The sequence below is a fragment of the Saccharomycopsis crataegensis genome (genome assembly GCF_037102585.1).
Source record: "Saccharomycopsis crataegensis DNA, jcf7180000000085, whole genome shotgun sequence".
NCBI lineage: Eukaryota > Fungi > Ascomycota > Saccharomycetes > Ascoideales > Saccharomycopsidaceae > Saccharomycopsis > Saccharomycopsis crataegensis.
This window is the reverse complement of record NW_027043830.1, coordinates 550,914-576,451: the sequence shown is the minus strand read 5'-3', so window position 1 is coordinate 576,451 and position 25,538 is coordinate 550,914. Positions and strand designations below refer to the sequence as shown.

Here is a 25,538-nt window from a genome sequence, read left to right as displayed (position 1 = left end):
CACCCAGATCCCTCATACTCTCTTTTTAACTGTACATCTTGAACAATCCTCAACCCTCATAGGACGTCCAACGAATATCTCTGGCTTTTGATTCCACTTCCGCCAATAATAAAACCTCCTCCCAAAATGTCAGAAGAAGAGGCTTCCAAAAATGAAAAATTTTCAGACAGAATCCCGTCGCCCACTCCCCGAGAACTCACCAACACCGACGATTTAACCCTGTTTGAACCGGTGTTGAAGAAGAACTTTGGTCTAAGAGCCATCCTTGGTACTGCATTCTCCTTAACCAACTCGTGGTTCGGTATTTCCGCCAGTCTTTCTACGGGTATTTCCTCCGGTGGTCCTCTTATTATTGTCTATGGTATTATTGTCATTGCTGTGGTTTCTACTTGTATCGGTATTACTCTTTCTGAATTGGCCAGCGCGTATCCGAATGCTGGAGGTCAATTTTATTGGACTGTCAAGCTCGCTCCAAGAAAATACTCCCGTTTCTTATCATATTTAACTGGTTCCTTGGCTTGGGTCGGGTCAATTTTCACTAGTGCATCCGTCACCATTTCTATCGCTCAGTTCATCGTCGGTTTCTGGGGGATGACCCACCCTTCTTATGAATATCAACGTTGGCAAGTGTTTGTAATTTTCCAGATCTTGAACTTCTTGATTTTCTGGTTCAATTATTTCGGCAAAATCTTGCCTGCTGTATCGCAAGCATCTTTTTACATTTCACTTACTTCATTTGTGGTCATCTCCATCACTGTTCTTGCTTGTTCTCTGGGTGATTATAACTCTAGCTCCTTTGTCTTCACCGACTTCTCTAATGGCACTGGTTGGAATAGTTTTGGGATGGCTTTTATTTTAGGTCTCATCAATCCAAACTGGTCTTTCTCTTGTTTAGATTCCGCAACCCACATGGCTGAGGAAGCTTTGCAACCGGAAAGAGTCATTCCAATCACCATCATGGCTACTGTGGCTATTGGATTTGTTACTTCCTTTTGTTACGTTATTGCCATGTTCTATTCCATTAAGAACCTTGACGCGGTGCTTGCCGATGTGAATTCTCCAATTATTCAAATATATTACCAATCCATTGGTAACAAAGGTGGAGCAATCTTTTTAGGGGTATTACTTTTCGTCACTGGTGTCGGCTGTAATGTTGCTTGTCATACTTGGCAAGCCCGTCTTTGTTGGTCTTTTGCTAGAGATGACGGTATTCCATTTTCCAAATACTGGAAACGTATCGATCCAAAAAGTAATCTTCCGGTCAACGCCCATTTCATGTCTACTGTGCTTTGTGCTCTTGTTGGTTGTCTTTATTTAGCCAGTTACACCGCCTACAATTCTCTTGTCGTTGGTTGTATCACTTTCTTGTTGCTTAGTTACATGATCCCAGTTTGTTGTTTACTTTGGTACGGTCGTTCTAATATCAAACATGGTCCATTCTGGTTAGGCAAAATCGGGTTTGTTTGTAATGTAATCACAATATTGTGGGCGTTATTTGCCACTGTCATCTATTCTTTCCCATTCACTTTACCTGCGGAGGCCTCCAACATGAATTATATGTCGGTGGTGCTTGTGTTTTTCACATTATATTTCCTTATTTATTGGTGGGTCGAAGCTAAGGAAAAATTCTGTAAAGATATTGAAAAATACTACTATGATGAAAACGAATAGATTTTGTATATCATTTCTTTTTTTTTCTTCTTCATATTCTTGTTATTTTTCTTTTTTTGTTTCTAATTGTCGCTTTTGAATTTTGTTTATTGGGTTTATTCTTGGCTCACTTTAATTCTTTTATTAGACTCTTTATATAAAGCTCTTTTTCTTTTATTTGATTCCGGTTTTACTATTGCTTACAAAAAAAAAATCAATATTGATAATTATGCCTAATTTTATTTTTGTTAAAGGTGTAAGCATTTTCTAGAGACTCATCTGTGAACGATAAAAAGAATTCTCTTTGATCATGATATCAATGTGAAATAGCGCTTATCTTGTAATATCAATTAACACTTGATATAAAACTTGCTATTACAAAGTAGAGATTGCCAATTTTGAATTTTTATGTACTTTTAGTTGAAAGGACACCGAAAAGGATATCTTTCCCCTGATAAATAGTGAATATTTTGCTTTCCAGTGTACTTTTAGCGTGCTTTTGTCATCTGTATTACAAAGTGTTGATAGCCACCCTGTTAGTGTGAACAGTACACTAACTAGTCACATCACTGATAAAAAATTGACAATCGAAATTATCAAGGGAAAAAAGTGCAATGTGATTGTATGATTTAGACTGATTTATGTGAGTCAATAGGCCCTTGGCGAAAGAGTAGGTGATCTGTTCAATAAATTGGTATTTCAATTTCAATTTCAAATCAAATCAAGCCAAAATCAAGTGTAAAACCAAGCCAAAATCGCAAAAAAATCAAATTGGAACTTCATCTTTTCCTCATTGCTCACTATCAGTGAGAGATAATAACAAGATTCCATGCGCATATTAATAGCATAGTTATTTGTCACTATTAACAAATTTCAAACTTAACTCAACTAAAAATGAATGAATTGAATATTAACGAGTCATAGAGGTTCTAAATAACATGCAAGCCAGGCATTTCATGTCGGTCTTTCTAATAGGTAAAGTAAAATACTATAACTTTCTTACAACATCACACTTCTTGGTTCAAGGATTAATCACATCAGCGGTAAAAAACTCAAAAATCAAGATTATTAAGGAAAAAAGGTACAATGTGTAAATATGATATGAAATCGCTAGTGAATTAGTCATCACTAGGAGCATCATGAACTGAGATGGAGGTCTTTGTTGAAGGGTTTTGGCACTCAAAATTATTATGGCTACAAGACATTTCATTTGAGATATTTCCCTTCTCTTATACTTCCACACGGGTCTTATGCCGTAGTGGTACCACATCAAGTTCACTCCTTGAAGATCCAGAGCTCGAATGTCTGTGAGACAAGTGTTAAAGTTGATAATTCAACTTGTTCTTCTTTTTGTTTTTGGAGAGGTATGGAAGATGAGAAGGCATCAAATTAGTGTCGAAACAATCGTCAACAATCCCCAACATGATACAAAATGTTATGAAGAAAAGTCATCATATAGTCTGTGTTCTATCTCGCCATTTTCAATTACTTATACTCATATACATATATATATAGCATTACATGCCAATATGAAAAGCGCAGACGCTTCAAGATCACTGTACTACGAATGCCCGTTTCTAAAGGGACATGAATAACCAAACATTCATAAAAACACCAGAACCTCCCATAACAGTATCAAATGAGTACCCAATATATTGCGAAAATAATAAACAGAGTGCTCTTTACTTTCAAATACCTTTTTTCAAAACCAATAATACTTTATAAGCTATTTTTGTGATTATTGGCATTAGTCATCGATTATTTTTTTTTTCCTTCAAAGTTCAATTTATTAATAAATATATAATTATATATATCTATGTAAAATCTTATAAGCTAATGCTCATTATATATGTTAGGGAAAACCATATCATATGGTGAAAAACCCTTTAGTGATAATTATTAGTATTTAAATAAAATGTTTTTTTTTGTTATTGTTTTTGTTATTTTTTTTTTTTTTTTTTTTTTTTTGATCGACTATTCAGCTCCCAGTAGTAATGATATAAATCAAGTTGATTACGTAAGCAAAAATTTGACTTGGTCATATAAACACAAAAATTAAAGTGTCACACCGGTCTTATGGCGCAGTGGTACCGCATCAAGTTCACTCCTTGAGGATCCAGAGTTCGAATCTCTGTGAGACCAGTGCATTGAAGTTGTTAAACAACTCTTTATTTGACTTTCTTCATTTTAATTTTTTTGTTTTTAGAACTCAGTTTCAATATAATGCTGGCGGCTCATTTAGTAAGAAATCTGAAATGGAAACATAATTTATTTGTTACTGGGTTTAGTACAGTCAGGTTTCATCATTTTAGTGCCAAAATGAATGTCTGACCTGAAAAGAGGAAAAGTCGTGGTTTTTTTTCTTTCTTTTTTTTTTCTCCTCGGTATCCCAAAAATTTTAATTTTTTCTAAATCCTGATCCCTTTGGTAATACAACTCTAAATAAATAATCAGAATAACATTTTACAAAATATGTCTGAATTGGCCTCTCTTTCTACTTATCTTAAAGGATGTCTTAAACAATATCCAAACTTCCCAAAAGAAGGTATTCTCTTTGAAGATTTCCTCCCAATCTTCTCAAACCCTGAAGATTTCCAGAAGCTCATCGATGCTTTTGTTCTTCATGTGAAGCAACAATTTCCTAACCAAAAGATCGATTATGTGGTTGGTCTTGAATCTCGTGGGTTTCTTTTTGGCCCAACTTTGGCTCTTGCCCTCGGTGCTGGTTTCATCCCAGTTAGAAAGCCAGGTAAATTGCCAGGTAAGACACATCAAGTCACTTTCAAGAAAGAATACGGTGAAGATACTTTTGAAATGCAAGACAGCATTATCAAATCTGGTAGTACCGTCCTTATTGTCGATGATATCTTGGCCACTGGTGGTAGTGCTCAAGCTGCCGGGGAATTAGTTTTAAAGAACGAAGGCGCCAAGATCTTGGAATTTTTGTTCGTCATGGAATTAGATTTCTTGAAGGGTAGAGACAAGTTGCAAGCCAACACTTTCACTTTATTGAGTGGCCAAACCGAGAAATTGCAATAAGATTATTCTCTTAAAAAAAAAAAGTTGGTTAGATTTTTTTTTAGGCGGCTTTCTGTATAATTATTTTCCATTGCTATTTTTGTTTATCTGTTAATTTTTTCGTTTTTCTCTGTTGTTTAATAATTTAATAATAATATGAGCTAAAAACATTAATAATTTTTTTTTTTTTGCAACGTAACGTTTCGATCTAGTGGTGATGATGTACAGAGGAAATTCAGGAATAAATGCCATTAACCCAAGGGACTGGCACTTTCAAAAGAATAATGATGTAATATAGGTTATAGAACATCGATCTGATTGAACAGAAAAAGAAAAAGAAAAGCTAATAATACAGGAGAAATCGACTAAAAATTTAATCAAAATGAAAAAATAATTCATTCTTGGTGGCTGGAAAGGGATGAATTGTGAAAATGGTTCTTCCTATACACTAAAGTGGAATGCGCATGTGACATGCCACCTGACCACATTCAGAAGTCCTCAGATTTGTTATTGTTCAATATTCCTAACATTGACCAAGATATATCGTTTGATAGAACGAACGCGACTCTTGAAATATCTGAATTGTTTATTTATTTATTTATTTCTTTTTTTTTTTTGCGAAATAGTGTACTGAGGTTCAGAAACATGAATCATCACCAGAAAAATTCACAGAAAAACAGACGACATAAACAAAAGCATTCAGTTTAAACGTACCATAAAATGAATCATCATCCTAAGAATTTCTTTGAGAGGAGGTCTCCGGGAAGCAGTTCACTACATTTCCTGAATACTCTCAGATCTAGATTTCGTCCGGTAGTGTCGCCATGCGGTTCATATTTGGCGTACATTTTTCAATTACAAGATCAGTACAAGCTTATTGTTAGATCGATTGAAAATAACAGTTACTCAATTATTCTTGAAAAGAATCTTAGCAAATTGCTGCAGAAAATTGATTTAAAAAAGCATGAAAATGATGCACCAATTAACAAGGTCGAGGAATTTTTGGAGCGCCATTCCATAAAAGGCTCATTCAAAATGAACAATGGCGCTAAAGAAATCCCTAAACCTAGGGATGAAACAACTACCAACAACAAGCATGACTTTCAATTACTGTGGGAATTAAACAATAATTATTCGTCTAGGTGTTATAAAATCTCCGTTCTTGATAAAGTATTCAATACCATTCATGTGTTCAGCGTTGCCAATAATGAATTCCAACTATCAATAAATGGTGATACTCGAAAAGACTTTCGAATGATCAAAACTGAATGGATTGGTGATCCTCACGGAAAGAACGGTTGTAACTTTCTAGTAATATTCTATGAATTTGATTTGGTTTGCAAAATTTTAAAGATTGATGATTCACCAGCACGTTTCGTATATGAATTCCCCAAGCCTCAAAGTCTGGAAATTTTGAGACGTTCTACTACTTCTGGTAACAACGGTCCTGGAATTATCTCGATAGGGCTGTCAGATAGTGGAGTGAAATATATTCGCCATTTTACCATTCTAAGGCGCCAATACGACGTTGAAGAACTTGTTCCAATGGGAAAATTCAGATTACCTAGATCGCCAGCATTTATTTCTTGGTCGATGACCGGCAAGTGGCTTTGTGTTGTTGATGAAATGATTTCTCTCTATAATATATTTGGAATTGGAAAAATACCAAGCAGTAATATTGGTCACCCGATATTGCAATGCGAAGTAAAAATGGTGAACACCTTATTGACATGGGGGGTCATGTCTCTATCCGTACTCGGGCAAAAGAACGTTGATAATAATCATAAAGTGTTGGAAACTATCATTGAATTGATACTCTTAGGGGATTTAGAAGAAAATGTACGAATTTACACTACGAATTTGGGAATTCTGGAGCTCATGATATTGAAGCATAGAAATACGGTACTTTTAGAAGATGCATCCAGAGAATTAGTAATTTGGGAACAAGATATTACGGGCTCAATGGAGAAAATTACTGTAGGGGAATCATATATTATGCCCCAAAATTCCAAAGAGAGAGGAATGGAAATCATTCAACAAGAGAACAAGATAAAATTTCAGGGAATAATGAAACTCAAAAATCAAGAATTTGCGATTTCTTACGTCGATTACCTCACAAAACTACAAAATTTGGTGGCCACTAAAGCCAAATCAATTTCTAGAGCAGCATTTATTTGGAACATTAATAATACTAATTATCCATTGCTAAGTGTTGTTTACGCATCCTCGGACATCAGACAGCTAAATTGGCATCCAACAATTCCCGGACTACTATTAATTATCACCGATGAAACCTTGATTCTTTGGAATTCACATTGGTCGCGGCCTTTGGTGATAAAGCCAATATCTTCAACTATACCATTATCGGTGAATTTTAATCATAAAAACCATGATACCGATGAAGGATTTTTTGGGAAAATCTTGGAAGCTCAATGGATGAACGCCGTTCCATCATTAAGAATAATGTGTCGTGGAATCAAAGAATTCGTGATTATCGAAGTTCACCTTTCACAAAAACTTTGGGAACCATTTAAAGAGTTTACAGCGGCAGTATTGAATGATTGCGGTACTATCATGTCAAGTGATCCTGAAAATTTGGAGGAAGAAAACGTATGGCTACCACAGGAAGAAGAAGAGGATTTTGATGATCTGTCTTCTCAGTTATTGATTGATGACGATACCAACGCAGTCAAAATTATCAACGATGTTCAACAAGGTGAATGGGCTACTGCAATAAAAACAAATAATGAAGAAGATACATTTCGTTTCAAAAGACGAAAAGGAGGACAGAGTTGACTTGGTGAATTTTTTTTTTTTTTCTTTATCAGGTACCTTCTTTGAAGAATTTTTCAAGGGTTTGCAAAAAATCTGGCGAATCTTCTTGTTTGATAGTGTGATATAACTCATCGGAATCAATAATTTTCTGCAATTCATTTAGAACACTGGCGTTACTTTCCAATATTTCATGATAAGCTTGCAAAACTGAAGGGGAAAATTTTAAAAGTGAAAAATCATCGGGAATTTGAACGAGAGGATATTCATTATCAAAGAAACGCCCAGTTGTGGGTAAGGAATCATCACTTAGATGCCCCCCATTGAGCTTTTTGTAGGAAAAAAGAAAATTGAAGAACTCAAAATTATCGGCATCAGGATTTTCGGTCATTAATTTTTCAAGGTTTCTGTATTCTATCAATGTCACCAAGAACGGGAAAAGACTCTTGAGCCCATAATAATAAAATCGAATATGCTTCTCAAAGTGTCCTTTGAAAATTATGTCCATACTCTGAAAAAGAATATTCCTGAATTTAATAAAACATTCGATTTTTTCAATAAGAGTTTCCAGTGCTTGCAAATTCAACGGATCATGATCGAATGATAATTCTCTGACTCGATGATGGAGTAAGAATATTGATATGAAAATTCGGAGCAATAAAGATAAGCCACAAGATAATACAATTCTCACAAGTTTTTCGAATTTTGGCGTAATTCTGAAATTAAAATTTTTCAAATCAACATTTGACATCCCATCAATATTAATATTCAAAAATGTTTTGTTGTTCATAGAGTATTCTTTTATTAGAACTTTCACCACTAACGCAACACTGGTTACGAAATCCCGTAAAAAGAATGAGTAAAGGGCCTGATTCCCGGAGTTTTCATAACGAGTCAATAAACATATAGTGAGTTTCAATTTCAACGAAAATATCATCAAAAATCTTTCAAATTGCATCACTTTATGCAAAGTGATCAAATAAATATCAGTAAGCACGATTTTTTTACCGGAGTCCACTGGCGTGAATGATTTGAAATTATCATTATTGGTAAAGAATGAATGAGCGTCACCAAATGAAGTGATGAGATATTCATTATACTCTTCATAGCACCAATAAATGTCTTTGACCTTAGTGGCTCCCGTAATATCAATGGCACAGTTGATGTCACTTACTAGTTTGTTCACTTCCTTTTTCTTTGCGAAATTCAAGTCAATCAACAGGTTCAATTGATCCTCAAGGTCAACTGATAATGTATTTATCAGTGGAGTGGCTCCCGCCTTCAATAATGGTTTCTTTGGTAATTGCACTGACCCACTAGAGCTCTCCTTAATTAGGTTTGTCAATGGAGAAGCATCCAATACAAACTCATCACAAATAAAATCTTGTATCGAATACCATAGCTTTCTCGTAATGTACACTAGACTCTCCTTATCTTGGAAATCTGATCCGGGATGCGGTGCGCCCTCCCTAACTAAAACAGTTGACCAATCTTGTGATAATCCAATGGAAGTGGCAAAGGAATGGATTGTGCCTAGTAGAATAGATCGCTCATCTAATGGAATCGCCCCAGCATGCTCTTCGGCCGACGTGATGTAATAATAAATAAACATATACGCGTTTAAAACGTTGATGTTTGGTTTGAGGAACGCTTTTGCTTGGGAAAAACAGGCCGATGCCAAGGTTATATACTCCCTGCTGATATATTGCAAATTATCAATATTGACAATTTCCCGTTCAATAGGGTTTTTGGGAGTTAGTAAATCAGGATTATACCGGAGTACGGAGTAACTGATCCGGAGGATTATCAAAAAACATCCAATCATTGAGAGATCAATGACCGATGTTAATGTAATATTGAGCAGAATAAAATCATCATGATTGGCAACATTATTTGTACTTCTGTCATCAATTTTAAGACCAACAATGATCAATTCAATGTCTCGCTTGAACGCTTTCAAGTTTAAAATTGGCACAAATGGGTACACATATCTTTCAAAAACGTTCCAAAGAAATTGGATGTGGCTTTGTTGTTTAGGAAGAATGTTGGCGATCTCTTCAATTAAAGATGTTCTAGATGTCGCATTATACAAGAAGCTGTCAATGAAAGATGGGAAAGTAATCACCGCATGCTTCGAGGCAAATGTCTGGGTAACATATTTTGAATTCTGTTCGAATAACGGACTTTCTTTATCCAAGAGAAAATTTAAAATGAATAGCAATTTATCATTCTTAAATCCTTCATTCAATTGTGATGGCAAAGGATTGATCAATACGCTTAAATCATTGTCGATTTCTGCCTCTTTAAACTTCTGCTTGATGTGACGATAACAACGATTCAAAAACAAGAGAACAGTTTGGAAAAGATCCCCACGAAGAAGCATGAGCCAATGGAATGGGTGCGTATACACCAAGGAGTTTGATCGGCTACTGACAACAAGGTTATTGCTGAAATCAATGGTATCCTTCTCGGAAATTATCGGGCGTTGTTGTTGTTGCATTTGGTGATGATTTGACGTTACAGAGATACTCGATGCTTCTGAATATTGGCTCAACAACAGCTCTAGTTTCTCAATATGTTGACTCATGTTCGAAACTTGAGCCTGTAAACTCTGTATTTCTGTCTCTGATGAGACTACATCTGGTTTGCGGATCCTTGAAATTGTTTCTCGAAGTATCCTGTCTTCATCATATTGACAACTTGCGGAGAATCCATGCTCCTGACAATATCCACATACTGGCCTAACCTTATCACACCTCTTTTTCTTTACCCGACAAATAGTGCACGATTGAGCGACTCTGTTCCTTTTCCTCTTACCGGAATCCATATTGCTATTCGTTTGGTGATAGGGAAGGAGGAGAGAATACTACTTCCTGAAAGTATTATGAATAATAAAAACAAATTTTCATGCAAATATAGTCGGGTTGTTATTGACACTCGCGTCTACATACAGTATCCCACAGAAAGGTCACAATTGTTAAGAAGGATGAACTTTCCCTTCAATATAAATGATCAGTATTATCATATTTATTATGAAAAATTGGAGATAAAATTTAGCTACAGAACCATTTTGTACAATTTCTCCATCTAGAAAGTTCTGTAAATCATTCTTAAAAACAAATGCTATTGGACCGATCACCTCTCTCTCTCTCTCTGTCTCTCTCTTTTTTAATGATTTCCACTTAAAATTCTCTCGGCATATTCAGAAAACGTTTCCTTCTCGTTAACATTCTCTCCCAAATTTGGTTGACAAAACACCGCCAAAGTGTTTCTCGCCACCCCTGCAACGTTACAACCTTTCACATAATGAGGAACCGCCTTAAATCTTTCCTGAGAAATCTCTTGTAATGCACTCCCAGTTTGGAACGCCAAGCAGTCTTTTGGAATATCAACCTTCACCACTTCCCCCTGTCTACTCTTGATATAAAGCCCTGATTCAGGATCTGGCGAGGCTACAAGTTCTTCTAACCCATCAACATCAAGTTGTTGAAGTTCATCAAAGGTCTTTTCGGCAATTTTCGATTCATCAATATACATCGCCGAGGTAAGCCCTGTCAACACACTATGGTCCAAATGTTCCCCGCACCAGATGTTCCCCGTTTCATCTTTCACCTCGGTGACAGACTTTGGATAGTAATGGAGCAATCTTGCCTTGGTGGTGTACGAGTTCTTGACCACTGATTCACAATAACCTCCAGGGAAAGAGAATTTAGCATCAGTAAGCTCCGAAGCAATGAATTTATCACAAACGGCAGCAACATTAAGAGCAATCTGAATTATGAGATTACAAAGGGCTTTGGCATTTTGTTCGAATTCATCAAGTACTCTCGCACGAAGTGATGACAAATCCGGCCATTTGTTCAAAGTGACATAGGCTTTGTGGTTAGCAAACCGTTCTCTTTCCTCTGTTGGGGGACCTTCTAGTGTTGGGTCAATGAAGAACGAACAGTTGATATAATATGACCCTTTGAGATAATCGGGTTTCTTGATGATTTCCGACCCTTTTTGAATAGTGAGTTTTTCTTTTCCACGAGACCACCCCACGAGCCAAAACGCTTCAGAAGATTCCATAGATTCGAGGACTTGGCTATCAAGCTTAGAAAGCAATGAAGCAGACTTGAGAACCTTGGAACGTAGTGAACGATACGATGAGGGAAGGTCACTGATAAGGATGATCCCTAAAGAATCAGGGCCAAACGCAGAGTTAAGTGATTCTCTCGGTATGCCAGATTTAAGCGACGATAGAGAAATATTAATAGGGGAAAGTGACATGGAGAATAATGTATATTGTACTATATGTATTGCCTGTGGGCTATTCTTGATGACGGTGCTGATTGTTCTCCTTAAAAAGCCCAAAAATCTCATTTTCCGACATACCACTACGGGGGGACGTACGTAACTACAGACACAAAAAAATACACATTAAAACATCGAGAACTAATTGGAACTAATTACAGAGAATAGATGGACTTAGCGGCAGCATCGGTAAAATATTGGAACGACATTGTATCTACCAAGGTATTATACATGTCGTCAGATTCAACAATTTTCAAAGCTTCATCAATATAAGACTCACTTGGGTTAAGAATATCACCAAATGTACTTTTTCCCACTGATGGTATAGAACTGCCAGCAATCTCAGAAGATGAAGAGGTTGTAGTGTCGCATGCCAAAATATCAATGTACAGTTTTAATTCGCACGAGGGTTGCCGTAACAAGAGGCAGGTTTTTTGGACAGGTTTCATTTTGTAAGTTAAACCCATGCTTTTTCTAGTGTCGTTAGTATTTGGTTTTATGTCACCATCACAATTATTTTGCTCTTTTTTATCTGAATGAGGATGCTCGAAAAGAAAATCAAACAACTCAATTTCTTTGGGAAGTGGATTGCTCATCAAAAGTGCATCGAAACGTTTGAATTCTCCTAACAGCAATAAAAAATGGAGCGAAAGTTTAATGTCATTATAATAAGTCTTGACACATCTATTCAAATACACCTTGTTCCAAACATTTATAATCTTGAGAATAAGATCTTTCAATGTCATAAAGTATCCTAACTTATTTCTAAGACTTTCAATAATTCCCACATTAATGGGGTTTGGATTAGCGGAAGCTTTATCGATCTCAATGCGCAACGCGAAAATTGAAAGGAAACACCGGAATATGATACTTGAAACAATAAATAATAATACAATAGACATATTCCCAACTTTTGGAATGATTCTGAAGTTGAATTCGGTAAACTTGGCATCGGATTTGCCATCAGCATTCCAAAAAGCCTCATTATTTATTATAAACTCCTTGATTAGCAATCTACTGTGTGCACTGGCATTCAAAACCGTGTGTTTCATGAAGTAAGAATAGAGCAGTTGATCCCCTTTCTTTTCATAATAATACAACAACATACAACCCAACTTCAATTGGGCCAAGGCAATGGTAAGAAATCTGTCAAATTGAAGAGCTTTATTGAGAGCAATCAAATAGGAACCTGTAAGTCTGACTTTAGTATTATCCCAAGGGCGAATGAAAGCTTTGAAGTTTTCATTGCTGGTGAAGTATGTATAGCTATCTGAAAAATTGGAAATTAAATAATGAGAGAACGCTTCATAGCACTCATATATTTCAGTGACTCTCGTTTGTTTCAGATCATACACTAAAGATTCCAATCCTCTTATTAGTCGATTGACTTCATCCTGCTTAGCAAAGTCATGGTCTAGAAGCATGTCTAGTTGATCCTCCTGAGAATCATCTAAGACACCGAAAGATGGGGATGCGCTAGAAGTAGTAGCTCTTCTCGGTAACTCAACGGCTTGATCACGATATATTAACCTGCTTGAAGGTGATCCATAAGAGGAAAACTCTTCCACATCAAGCTTTACTAATGTATGCCACATTCTTCTAGCAATATAAACAATCTCTTCGTGGTTCTGAAAGTCTGTTCCAGGATGCGACTTTGCTGGGAAAAATCTGACATCAGCCATATCTCTGAATAAGCCCATCGACTTAGTAAGTCCATCAATAGTACTTATTAGCACGAGAATTTCATTATTTTGGATACCATGGGCATTCTCCTCAGAATGTATGTAATAAAATAGCATTAAAATATGTCCATTTAAAGAGCTAATACTTGGTTTGGCCAAAGACTTTGCCTGAGCAAAACACAGCCAAGCCAAATCAATATATTCTGTTCCAATATAGTTCAAATTATCAAAATTCACAAGTTCATTCTCTATTTCAGAAGGCACAATATTTGAATTCAATCTGAGTTTCATGGTACAATAGCTGATTCTAAGAATAATTAGGAATGTACCAATAAAGGCAAGATCAATGAATGATGTTGCAGTGATGGCATATACACTATCCTGAGTATCGAGACTAGCTACATCCCGATCAATTGGATAAATCTTTAAACCAACAAAAATCAATTCAAGATCCCTTTTGAATGTTTTCAAATCCAAAACAGGTACAAATGGATGGATAAACTTTTCAAACACGTTCCATAAAAACTGAATATGTGCGGGCTTTTTTGGCAAAATGTTCTCGATTTTCCAAATTAGTTCGCGTCGAGAACTTTCATTAGTACCAGAATTAACACTAACAGATGACAATATCCCTTTACCTTGTTTTGAAATATGAAGTCCCACTAGAAGCTTCAAGTTATTTTGGAATAAAGAACATTCTTTATTCATTGCGAATTCCCACAAGAATAGTAATTTTTTAGCCTTGAAATTTTCATTAAGTTTTGCCGGCAAAGGGGTGATCAATAAGCTTAAGTCGCTATTGAATACCATCTCTTTAAACATTTCTTTAATGTAACAATAACAACTATTCACGTACGAAGAAAAGCTAAACATATCATCCGAAAGAAATTGACACCACTGAAAAGGCTTGAAGTGATATAGGGAATTGGATCGAATTAGGATAAAGCTTTCTTTCGAAAAGAATTCATATACATCATTTTCGGGTATCTTTGGCGTCATTGATCGACAATCAAGCTCCCAACTTTTTTGATCTGTAATTTCATAATTAGCGACAGAATCCACTGGTGAAACTGAGTTGCTTGAATGATTATGACTCAAAGTGGCTTCTAGCTGGGAAATACGGCGCCTCAACTCAGCATTCTCAGTCCGCAAAGAGCCAACCTCGTCGGATCTGTGTGGCGATATCATCAGGTCTTCAACCGGAGGGCTGGTAGGATAGTGATTATCATAATAACATTTCGATGAGTTACCGGTCTTCGAACAATAGGAACACACTGGGCGCTTTCTGTCACATTTCTTCTTCTTGATACGGCACGAAGTACAAGAATATGTCAATCTATTCCTTTTCTTTTTCAAGATAGCATCTACAGAGTTCATGATGATGTGTATAGAGTAAATAAAATGACAGTATGCGCATCAAATAGTAACGGAAGCTCATCTATAGAAGGGTGTGCAAATAAATTTCTGCACGCCGACCATGTGACCAAAGGTGATCAATATTGTCTAATAGGCAGTATAACTAGAAGGGTTTTCTTTATTAGGGTGTCGTAAGTGTGTTTAATATATAAAAGTGTAATAATAAGACAGGGAAGAAGGGGGCTAAATGCTGATAATTAATGTCTAGGACAAGGGGATCCGAATATCTAAGTGAAATAAAGTTAAAAGAAAATAAAAACCGGTTAGCAAAATAAACATGAACAAAAACAAAGGTATTATATTTATATCTGTAAGTCTCTGGCCTTTGTTTTTTTTTGTCAATCTTCAAAGGCATATGATTGTCAAAGACTTTTTTGATGAAATTTTCAAATGGAGAATACGAGATGAGAGTTGAAGAACTATTGGTATAGGGGCTTTTGATTAGTCCTTATCAATGAAATATTTTTGTGGATCAAATCTATTCTCAGCTGCAATCTTTCTTCGTTGATTTTCATTTCTTCAATACGTTGATTAAGCTGTTGGATATAGTTTTTATTGAAGTCGGACAACATAGCGTTTTTCTTCTCATAGTCACGGAAGTTGGCGACCAAAGTAGCACGTTTTTGTTTTTCAACTGCTAACTTTTCTTGAAGATTTTGATTCTCACGTTTGTAGGCTGAAAGTTTCTTGGAGAGTTCGGCAACCATATCGTGACTGGCACCATTCAACGGCGAAAATGCTTGTCGATTAACTTCGTCGGTGCTGGAGTTGTATGTGTAACTGAACATTGTGGAGCTTTTGGATGAAACAGATGAGATCGAGTTATCACGCTCATGAGATAAAGATTCTAGGGGTTCTGTAGACTTTTCAGCAGTAGTAGACTTCATGATATTCAACTGTTGTGTAAGTTTATCACATTCCTCATTAAGTGCACGGTTTTTTGAAAGGTATCGAGTGTTTCGTGATTCCAAGTCATTAGACTTTATCTGGAGGTCGTTATTGGTTGATTTGAGGGAAGTGTTTTCCTTTCTGAGTTTTGCGATTTCATTGGTTTGCCCGTGGATCTTATCACTAAGAGAGTTATTTTGAATTTTTAGGTCAAGAAGCTCTTGATTGGTAGTCTTACGCTTATTAATGGTGGTCTTTTCTTGAAGGAGGGATTCTAAATTCTTGATGTTTTCTAGTAAACGTTTGTTTTCTGCTTCGTGTTCTGCCACTTTATCGTAAGCTTGGGCTGCCTTTTCTGAGAGTAGTACTATTTGTTCTTGAAGGATGTCCGAACGTTCTTGTTCAGCCTTAATTCCTGAGGCGACGGTGGAAACGGTTGCTGTTCTTTTCAAATTGTGGTACGGGTCTATTGGAGATGTTGCAAAACCTCTATCCTGAGGGGTTGTAGGGACCGAAGCCTTTGTGAATAGAGAAAACATGGCTAGACGGTCGAGTATTGAGGTATCAAATGAGAGAAGACCGAGAATTGAATGTAGAAATATTAAAAATAAAAATAATTAAAAACAAAAACAATAGAAAAATAAAAATTACAATTGACCCCTAAAAAAAAGTAATACCGTGTCTGGGATCTGCACTGTCGCGTGTGTCAAAACTGCACAACCAAAACCCAGGAGGGCTGGATTTTAATTTAAGCCTTGCCACCAGCATAATAATAATAATAACATAATTTTGACGTGCGGACAGTTAGTGATTACCGTGGGGCCATACGTATGGTTATTCTTGGCCCTTGAGATAACATAATGTCTGTAAAAACTGTCCCCTCCAAGTTGTGGAGATATATATTGCTGGCAATAACTACCACTATCACTAAGCCGAGTCAGGCGGTGAACGTTTTGTCGCCGATCACTTTTGGAATCTGTGCACCGAATCTGGCGGACGCGCTTACCGCATCAGGCATTTGCGCAGCACAACCTTGTGTCCCTAACAACGCTACTATTATCACGATTATTGTCATATGGAATATACTGGCTAAGGTATATACCGTCTATAAACGCAATAGGTAATAATACCATCCACCTGGCATATTCTTTTCTTCTTCTTTTTTTTTTCTTGCCCAATTAAATTAATGGTAGTGGACTCACCATGAGGAGACTCTCTACCCCAACAGTTCATCATTTTTCTATATCTACGACAATATCTTTAAATAGATCAAGATTTTCAACGATAAATCAGATTTCAGAAACGCTAGCTTTTTTTCTATAATCCTTTACTGCAATCCTGGACAGTTGAGGTCAAGCTTCTGGTATTGCTAACAGGATCTCCTTCTAATTGTAGCCACAGAAGTAACGGAGTAAAGTTAATTGTGTTCCGAGACACAACCAGATATTCAGCACAATAACATAACATTGGTTACCATATATTAAAGCAAATACCTCTCTTGTTCAAATAGTAACAAGGAGCTATAGCAGTAAACAAACGCGTCTTCCTAAAAACACGTGACTACAACAATTCACCAAATTTGAAGGGAATTGCAAACACAACCACCAAGACAACCCCACCGCTGATAATATAGCAATTACCCTGGCATTCTCTAGACCATTGAGGTTGTGTCTGCCGATAATTTGATTGTTGGGATATACGAAGAAGGATAACGGATTAGACATGTCCAGTTTGCCACAAGAAATCGACCCAAAAGAGACCAGTGTCGGAACCTCTGAAATTGACGCCAACCCCTCTGTGGAGCTGATGGTTACTGTTGATAACCCAATAGTCGCAACAGAGAACGAGGGTGTTCCAGAAACATCTAATTACTCTATACCTAAATCTATACCCGACCAAGAAACTTCATCTGATAAGCCAATGGATGACATTCACACAGGAAATACAACAGAATCTGAATACAATTCCCCTAGTGCTATCCAACAGACAACCTCTAATCAATCGAATGAACCTCCACAAGGTACAAAGGATACAAGCATAATGAAAGGAAAAGGATTAAGCATGAAAGCAAAAGCACTTCGGCAATTATGTGGTGATGCCGAATACTTCATTACTAAGGGGGGTAAGCAGAAGCGCATAGGGAGAGACAGAACCAAGATTAAAAGAACATTTTTCGCAGAATATGTGGAAGAGGCTTCGACTTCAAGACGAGAAAAACCTAGAAAAAAAGCCCATATAGCCGTAGAACAAGATGCCATAGAGAAAGAGGCCATAGATGAAACCCACGCGGATAACAATAATATAGATATGAATACAGAGCAGGATACAGAAAGATTTGACAAGGAGCCTCAAGAACAGCAGGTGTCTAAAAGGGGCCGAAAAAAATCTTCTGTCAAAGACACAAAGAAGGTCACTAATAATAAAAAGAAAAATGGATTCAAAAATAAAGATGTGAAAGTTACCACGAAAAATTCCAAAAAAATGAAAGCGAATAAAAATTCAATAGAGGAGAAAGTTGGGGAACCAAAGAACTCTGTTGGAGAGACTCAGATAGAGACTGCTGATGAATATGAAACATCAAACACAGGCAAAAATAGCAGCAATATAATGTCAAGTGAAAGTACACCGGAATACTTGAGCTCCCCACTCTCACTGATTGATGGGTATAACGATGACAGTGGGTCTTTTTTTGAAAATTTTTTGGTGAAATCTAAAACAAAGCCAGAAAAGCAATCGAAGAAGAAAACATCTGGTGACAAGAAAGCAATCAAAAAGCAAGTGAAGAATAAGAAAAATATCAATAAAGATCTCAAGGAAGACCACGAGAAGTCACAGGAAATTGAAAATGAGCAAGTAAATTCTGTTAAAAAGTCTCACAAGCCAGGAAAGACCGAAATCTCACCAGAATTAAAGAAGCACAAACAATTCATGGATTATTTTTCATCATTCGGGAGCCCGACGGGCCCTTCTAAAATGGAGATAGTACTTGGCACAAGACAATTGTTTACTAATGAAGTAAACGCCTCCTGTGCTACATTAGCCAAGCCTATAGATTTCATCAATAACATTGATTTTATAAGGCAATTCAAGGATAATTATCGCGAGCATTTTGAAGTTGAGGATGAAACGGAACTTGTCATTGATTTGGATAATCCTCTTTTTATTCAACGTAAGGAAAAATTTCTCTTGCTAGCTCCAAGAGATGAAGAGTTGGATCCATTCCACGAGCTCGGTAGAACCATGGTAATTATGTCTCAAATATTTTTCCCAGATCAACGCCAGCTAGAAGTCATGAATAGGGACCAGCCACACAATTGTATTATCGGGTTTTATGCACAGGCGGCGCTTGAGAAAAACCTTAAGAAGGTTAAAGAAAGTGTTGCCATGTTTAACCTTTTAATAAAACAACTCTCAATCCAAGACGTCATTCTTCCATTTATCAAGTCAAAGAAAACTATATCCAGAGATGCAATTCATGGGTTGCTAAATCAGATATACTCAAGAACTGTTTCACCAGTTTCTAAAAATTTGAGACGTTATCAAGCCTTCTCAAACACTGTTTATGGCGAAATTTTGCCCAAGTTTTTCTCTAAAATGCTTTCTGATGTTGGAGCCAACAGTAATATGAGGTTTCTTGATCTAGGCTCGGGGGTCGGCAATTGTGTGTTCCAAGCGGCTTTGGAATATGGGTGTGATAGCTATGGTGTGGAAATTATGGAGCAAGCTTCTGCCGCCTGTGAGTCTCAAGAAAGAGAGTTTCTACAAAGAAGCAAGTATTATGGATTGGATCACGGAAAAGTCACATTTTTCTTGAGACAATCCTTTGTTGATAATGAACCGGTGAAGAAGATTGTTGAAAATATAGATATTGTATTGGTCAATAACTATGTTTTCGAGCCTAAGTTAAATGATCTGGTTGGCTTATTATTGAACAATTTGAAACCAGGATCTAAAATCATTAGTTTGAAAGATTTCAAGAGCACTGCAGGAACAGTTGATGCTTACAATTCTGCAAGTATTTTTCATAAGTTTATTGTTGAAAGATACCAATTTGAGGAGGATTCAGTGTCTTGGACCAACTCAGGAGGTACATATTTTATTGGTACGGTCACAGACAAATACCCAGACCATGTATGGCAAGAGCACTACTTAACTAGAACCAGAAGTCAGCTTGCTAAAAAATAGATTGCTTTTGAGATGATTTTATTCTTTTATTTTCTTTTTTGCTCCCAATTATTTTATTGCTTTCTGCTATTGTACATTTATTTTTATATTCTAAGTGCATTTTTCATTTCCATAATTGTCTTCTTGTACCATTTAGATTGAAATAATTTCTCGAATTAACCAATAATCAATTGGATATTTGTAATAGCCTCTATGATAATCACAAACACATAAGGTCATCTCATCTCCAGCAACCTGATGCATGGCTCCAGAGAAAAAAAAAACCTCCAAGAAAAACAAAGGAAACCGCTACACGTCAAAATAGATGACGCTATTGTTACAATCTCCCATGGCTAAAGGTCGAACACAATTAGTAGCAACTATAACTAAATATTTAATGACACAATCCAAAGATATCAAGACCAATGAGTGGGATATAAACAACTGGTTGCGTTGGAAAAGAAAGCAAGGATCAGGAATTGGCGATGCTGCCGCTACCACCAGTAATAAGGACATCGTTGATAGTTTCCCAGAGCCAGATAGCGAAGATAATAATAATAACAATAAACTTGGTGATATGATCAGCACGGAAACTTCTGAGGTTTCAGAAACCATCCAAGGGAAATCCTGGTATTTTTGGCCCAATGGCTCGACACTGACAGTAAAGGAATCGATAAGTATTGCCACACAAACCACAAGGTCAAATACCCTATATACTGAGGAAATAAGCTTAAATAGCGATAATATTAAGCCCGATATTTTACGAAGCACCACAGTCACTGATAGCCATAATATTTTGGTGCCATCTTTTGAAGAATCGTTGCCCAAGAACACGTACTATAATCAACTATCATCGTTATTCATAACCATGCTGAGCAAATTGGGTTACGAAGGAGGATCGCAGAGAAAAAGTCAATTGACAAGAAACGATTGCCCTAATACCAGTTTTAGTAATGTTTTGATCATTGGGGTGCATGGCTTCTTCCCAACAAAATATCTCAGGCCGTTAATTGGGGAACCTACAGGAACGTCGATAAAATTTATGTCAGAGGCAGAAAACGCATTCAAGATTTGGTTGAAGGAAAATAAACATTATTTTGGGAAAAAAAAGAAAATAAGACTATCAAAAATAGCGTTGGAGAAAGAGGGGAAAATATTCGATAGGGTCAAGTATTTTTATGACGTTTTATCCAAGCATGATTTGAACCAGTACGATTTCATTTATATCGCCGCTCATTCGCAAGGTACCCCAGTATCAATCATATTGATGGCCCAGCTACTAGAAAGCGGGCTAATTTCAGACATGAATGGGAAACTATTTGGGATACTTGGAATGGCAGGTATTAGTAATGGTCCTTTTTACGGAATTAATCAAAAGATCTTTGTCAGGGCTTATTCCAAAATTGAAAGCGACTCTATGTTAGAGTTGTTTGAATTCCAGGATTTCAACTCTATTCAATCAGTGAAGTATTTACAAAGCTTGAAGATTTTGTTGAGTAATAATGTTCGGATTGCGTTTGTGGGGTCTATAGATGATCAATTGGTGCCACTTTATTCCTCTGTTTGTTCACATATACAACATCCAAATATCTTTAGGTCTATTTATATAGACAAGGATACAGAAACCCCGAATTTCTTGATGAAAATTTTGAATTGTGCGCTTTTGTTAAAGAACATGGGGCTCAACGATCATGGAATCATCAAGGAAATATCTAATGCGTTAGCGGGACCTTTGACAGGGGGTGGTCATTCCAAAATCTATAATGAGTTCAAGGTGTATGAATCAGGGATACGGTTTTTCCTTTACTCTAATCCAAAAAGAGGGGTTGAGGATACACCAGTAGTGTTTAAACCGTTTGAGGTTGAAAAACTTGGGTCCAACCCTTACTATTTACCATTTTGTCTTCGAGGGTTAATGTACGAATCTTCTGCCAATATTGAAAACGGCGAAAGGTACGTTGAGTTGATGCTCAAAGAGTTTGATGATTGGAATCCAAATACTAAGGTTTTGAAGGATATTAAGTACAGGCTTAGTGCGATGAAAGCGAAATTGTGAAGGACAGAACTTAAGATTTCCGTCATAATAATAAGTTTTGAAAGGCAGGTATATTATAACGGATATAACATACAGTCTACATGGGTTTTTGAGTTTTAGATAATGGTTTTCTTACATATACGGTGATATTAATAGGGTGTGGTGTTTGATTTGTGTAAGGCATTGATTGAAGTTATGATTTAAGCGATAGCCTTATCCCCGGGTAACACCCAACAAGAGACCGGCCTTTAAACGATTTTTTTCATGTCTTGCAATCCATGCATGGCACTAGAAGGGAAGAGAGACAACATCTTTGACCGTTGTATTCAAGGCAGAACTCAGATCTCATTCCCCTCATTAGCAGCTCTTCTAATACTTCGTTGGGAAGAAGTTTAATTATTACTCGCTATTTCTGTGGTTTTCTTCCTTTTTTTTTTTTTTTGGTCTTAAACACACAGCTCTGCTAGTCTCTATCATCTTCCAATAGCTTAGCAGAGATGATCCCCCTAAATCTTTTTCTATTTTGCATACTATACTTCTCAAGCTTGGTATGGTCTACTTCCACCAGTATTGACTCTACTGGGTCGTTCAACTGCGCTAGTGATGCAAATCTGGCTGTTATTAAGGTGACGGATTTTGTGTTCAAATTTGACAGTGTCTCTCATTCTGTCTACTATTCGGCAACCGGTACCGCATCAGAAACCGTTAATGCTACGGCCAAGATCTCTTTATTCATGTATGGGATCAACGTTGCCAATAATGAGGTGAAATTCTGTGAAGATGGCGTTAGTGAGTTATGTCCAATCACCAAGAATACTGATGTCACCATCACTGGGAACCATACCGTCCCAGAATCCTACGTCTCTTCGATTTCTACTTTGGCCTATACCATTCCTGACTTGGAGGGCCAGATATATATAGAGCTATACGATGTTGATGATGAAACTAATCAGTTGGGGTGTTTTAGATCCGATATTACTAACGGAAATACTACTGAAGTGGCCAGTGCTAAATGGGGTACTGCCGTCGCCGCCATCATCGCCTTGGTGGTCGCCATGTCCACCTCTGCCACCTCTCAAGCTGGCGGAGGAGCCACTGCTCCAACTGATGGCGGGGCCAGTAATGCTGCTGCTGCTGGTACCACTGCCGCTGGTGGTAAGGCTGCCGCAACGGCTGCTGCCCCAACATCAGGCCCAGGTACCAATGTCGCAGCAGGAGGTTTTCATGCCCCAGGGGTTAATATTTTGGTTGGATGGCTACAAACCATGTCGATAAATGGGGTATACTCTGTCGATTATCCAAAAGTGTATCGTTCATTCACCAGGAATTTCAGCTGGACTTGTGGGGTTCTAGAATGGACAAGCATGGAAAAATCCATCGATAGTATGAGATCACGTACCGGTGGTAATTTGACGGAATCTAGTGTTGAAGTGCTCCAAAACACCACGTTATATGAGGATCCATTGACTAGTTCATCATTGCTGGCTCTTAGTAGTATATCACTGAATTCCACATCTAAGCGAGCGGTGGAAGAAATGGTGAAAAGGTACGACCATGCTAATGGATATTTTACCATCATTAAAAAACGATCAAGTATACCTACAACCTCCAGCAGTACTACATCAGTCGGAACATACTCTAAATACGTGACAGGGATCGAAGCATACCTTGAAAAGAACAATATTCCTTTCACGAATGGGTTTGTGACTTTGCTAATCTGGTGGTGTATTATTGTTGCTGGGATTGTATTCTTCATGCTTGTGTTCAAATATTCTCTCGAGTTATACTATACTGAAAAAAGAGTGAAGGAAATGGAGCGTAGATTGGAGGAATATGAAAGCACAAGTGCCAATCAAACTCAAGATCTGGATTATGATGCCAATCAAAGAAAGATGTCCAAAAGTTCGGCAATTTTTAGAAGATTGTCATTACGCGATGCTTCAGCACTCCGTTCTAATTCCATATTCAGCAGATCTTCCAGACCTCCAACTAAGCCAAAGTTTCAAGGTTACAGAGAAAACTACAGAAACTATCTTCGGATCACTCTCATTAGAGTGATTGTTATTCTATATGGGGTATGGGTGCTTCTTTCGCTCTATCAATTCCGGATTAAGGATTCCTGGGCGACGATTCTCTTAGCAGCATTGACATTTTCTATCTTTACATTCATCTTGATGGCATTTGCCCTTCGTATTTGGTATTTGGCATACATTGCTAGCAAAAAGCAGGCTGCTGCTGATGAAGAAGAACAGGTCAATGGTCGAAGATTTAGTACCCTTAGCGGCGCCCATAGTTTATTCCATCATAAGCCTTGGATCAGCAGGTATGGTGTGTTCTATGATGAGTTCAAAGTTGATTTTTGGTGGGTGTTCATGATTATCTTCCTTGCGGTGTTTGGAAGAAACGCGTTTATTGCCTTGGGTGTTGGCCATCCGTTGATCCAGATCTTTGGGCAATTGGCCATCGACGTGGTATTATGCGTATTTTTCTGTATATACACTCCGTTCAATACCAAAATGGGCAATGGTTTGAATATTATCATTCAAGTGGTCCGCATCGTCAGTTTGATCTTGACCTTCTTGTTCACCGATGTGGTTTCAATGAGCAGAATTAAGTCCACGGTGGTGGGGTTCGTGCTTATTGCGTTGCAATCTTCATTAACGGTTATCTTGGTGTTACTTATCTTGGCGAATGCTTGCAAAGGGATGCTCAATACTCACTGGCAAAACACCAAGCAGAAGCGAAGAGATAAGAGAGCTCTTAAATTAGCTTTGAAGAATCAAGAGAAAAGACCAATCGAGGAAGATGTTGATCTTTTGGATTTGGGCAATGATGAAGGAGACATGCAAAATAAGAACAGTATCAAACTCATTGATTTAGATAGTCCAACGGGTAGTGACTTCGATGAGTATGATGATGCCAGGGATGGTAGTGGGTCATTTATGGATTTCAGAGGCCCAGACCGTCCTCGCCGTGGTAGCATATTTGTCGAAGATCCGAATTTGAGCCAATATCATCATCATGATCATTCAAATCAAAATGTTTTCAGTGATAATTTTGCCATTGATTCGGGCTCAATAAGTAATAAAAGCAGAATAACCGCCGTGGATCCGTTTAAAACTTCATCAAGGGATGACGACGAGTTTGATTTTATCGATTTTGAGCAGGTCACAAAGCCATCAGATAAAGAAGGCACCAAAGGACTTGGAAAAGATATTATTGAAGATGGATTCAAATTAAACTACGAAATTGATGATGGCAAAGAAGATAGTGATGATGAGAGGAGATTATTGAGAAATACCTAACTGCTAAAATCATTAATTAATCCTTAGACATGGTGAATGCTCTGTTAATTTTTTTTCCTCTTTTTTTATTTTTTTTTTTTTGAAAATAATTGTTTTTGAATTCTAGTTTCCGTTTTGTTCTACAAATAATTTTATTTTAATGGTTGTTTAGTAATTTCTATTGCTGTTTTTTTTTTCTCTCACTCTCTATTTTGGTTCATTCTCTTTCTTTAGATTTTTCCTAATTGTTGCTACTATCTTATTAGCATTTGCTTATGCTTTATTTCACTCCTGGCTTTATAATTAATTTTAATTTTTTGTTTTTTTAAATAT

At 37.0% G+C, this 25,538-nt stretch overlaps 10 protein-coding genes across 10 annotated transcripts; 6 read left to right on the top strand and 4 right to left on the bottom strand. All coding sequences in view use genetic code 12, as the record gives it.

Moving 5' to 3' along the window:
* Nucleotides 1-126: 126 nt before the first annotated feature.
* On the top strand, nt 127-1,671 carry HNM1 (Hnm1p; the record flags this gene model as incomplete). Its single annotated transcript, XM_064998582.1, has 1 exon — nt 127-1,671. The coding sequence occupies one exon, from the start codon at nt 127-129 to the stop codon at nt 1,669-1,671; it is 1,545 nt and encodes a 514-aa protein (XP_064854654.1).
* A 2,451-nt stretch (nt 1,672-4,122) lies between these two features.
* Nucleotides 4,123-4,689, top strand: APT1 (adenine phosphoribosyltransferase APT1; the record flags this gene model as incomplete). The annotated part of the gene is made up of 1 exon (XM_064998581.1): nt 4,123-4,689. The coding sequence occupies one exon, from the start codon at nt 4,123-4,125 to the stop codon at nt 4,687-4,689; it is 567 nt and encodes a 188-aa protein (XP_064854653.1).
* A 699-nt stretch (nt 4,690-5,388) lies between these two features.
* On the top strand, nt 5,389-7,464 carry DASC09_049810 (uncharacterized protein; the record flags this gene model as incomplete). The annotated part of the gene is made up of 1 exon (XM_064998580.1): nt 5,389-7,464. One exon carries the CDS (start codon nt 5,389-5,391, stop codon nt 7,462-7,464), a length of 2,076 nt encoding a protein of 691 aa, XP_064854652.1.
* A 28-nt stretch (nt 7,465-7,492) lies between these two features.
* On the bottom strand, nt 7,493-10,267 carry DASC09_049800 (uncharacterized protein; the record flags this gene model as incomplete). Its single annotated transcript, XM_064998579.1, has 1 exon — nt 7,493-10,267. The coding sequence occupies one exon, from the start codon at nt 10,265-10,267 to the stop codon at nt 7,493-7,495; it is 2,775 nt and encodes a 924-aa protein (XP_064854651.1).
* Nucleotides 10,268-10,608: 341 nt separating this feature from the next.
* DASC09_049790 (2OG-Fe(II) oxygenase family protein) lies at nt 10,609-11,712 on the bottom strand (the record flags this gene model as incomplete). The annotated part of the gene is made up of 1 exon (XM_064998578.1): nt 10,609-11,712. One exon carries the CDS (start codon nt 11,710-11,712, stop codon nt 10,609-10,611), a length of 1,104 nt encoding a protein of 367 aa, XP_064854650.1.
* Nucleotides 11,713-11,891: 179 nt separating this feature from the next.
* On the bottom strand, nt 11,892-14,795 carry DASC09_049780 (Zn(II)2Cys6 transcription factor; the record flags this gene model as incomplete). Its single annotated transcript, XM_064998577.1, has 1 exon — nt 11,892-14,795. One exon carries the CDS (start codon nt 14,793-14,795, stop codon nt 11,892-11,894), a length of 2,904 nt encoding a protein of 967 aa, XP_064854649.1.
* A 458-nt stretch (nt 14,796-15,253) lies between these two features.
* Nucleotides 15,254-16,261, bottom strand: DASC09_049770 (uncharacterized protein; the record flags this gene model as incomplete). Its single annotated transcript, XM_064998576.1, has 1 exon — nt 15,254-16,261. One exon carries the CDS (start codon nt 16,259-16,261, stop codon nt 15,254-15,256), a length of 1,008 nt encoding a protein of 335 aa, XP_064854648.1.
* A 1,183-nt stretch (nt 16,262-17,444) lies between these two features.
* DASC09_049760 (histone methyltransferase DOT1) lies at nt 17,445-19,907 on the top strand (the record flags this gene model as incomplete). The annotated part of the gene is made up of 1 exon (XM_064998575.1): nt 17,445-19,907. The coding sequence occupies one exon, from the start codon at nt 17,445-17,447 to the stop codon at nt 19,905-19,907; it is 2,463 nt and encodes an 820-aa protein (XP_064854647.1).
* A 304-nt stretch (nt 19,908-20,211) lies between these two features.
* Nucleotides 20,212-21,942, top strand: DASC09_049750 (uncharacterized protein; the record flags this gene model as incomplete). The annotated part of the gene is made up of 1 exon (XM_064998574.1): nt 20,212-21,942. One exon carries the CDS (start codon nt 20,212-20,214, stop codon nt 21,940-21,942), a length of 1,731 nt encoding a protein of 576 aa, XP_064854646.1.
* A 476-nt stretch (nt 21,943-22,418) lies between these two features.
* Nucleotides 22,419-25,226, top strand: DASC09_049740 (transient receptor potential ion channel family protein; the record flags this gene model as incomplete). The annotated part of the gene is made up of 1 exon (XM_064998573.1): nt 22,419-25,226. One exon carries the CDS (start codon nt 22,419-22,421, stop codon nt 25,224-25,226), a length of 2,808 nt encoding a protein of 935 aa, XP_064854645.1.
* Nucleotides 25,227-25,538: the final 312 nt, after the last annotated feature.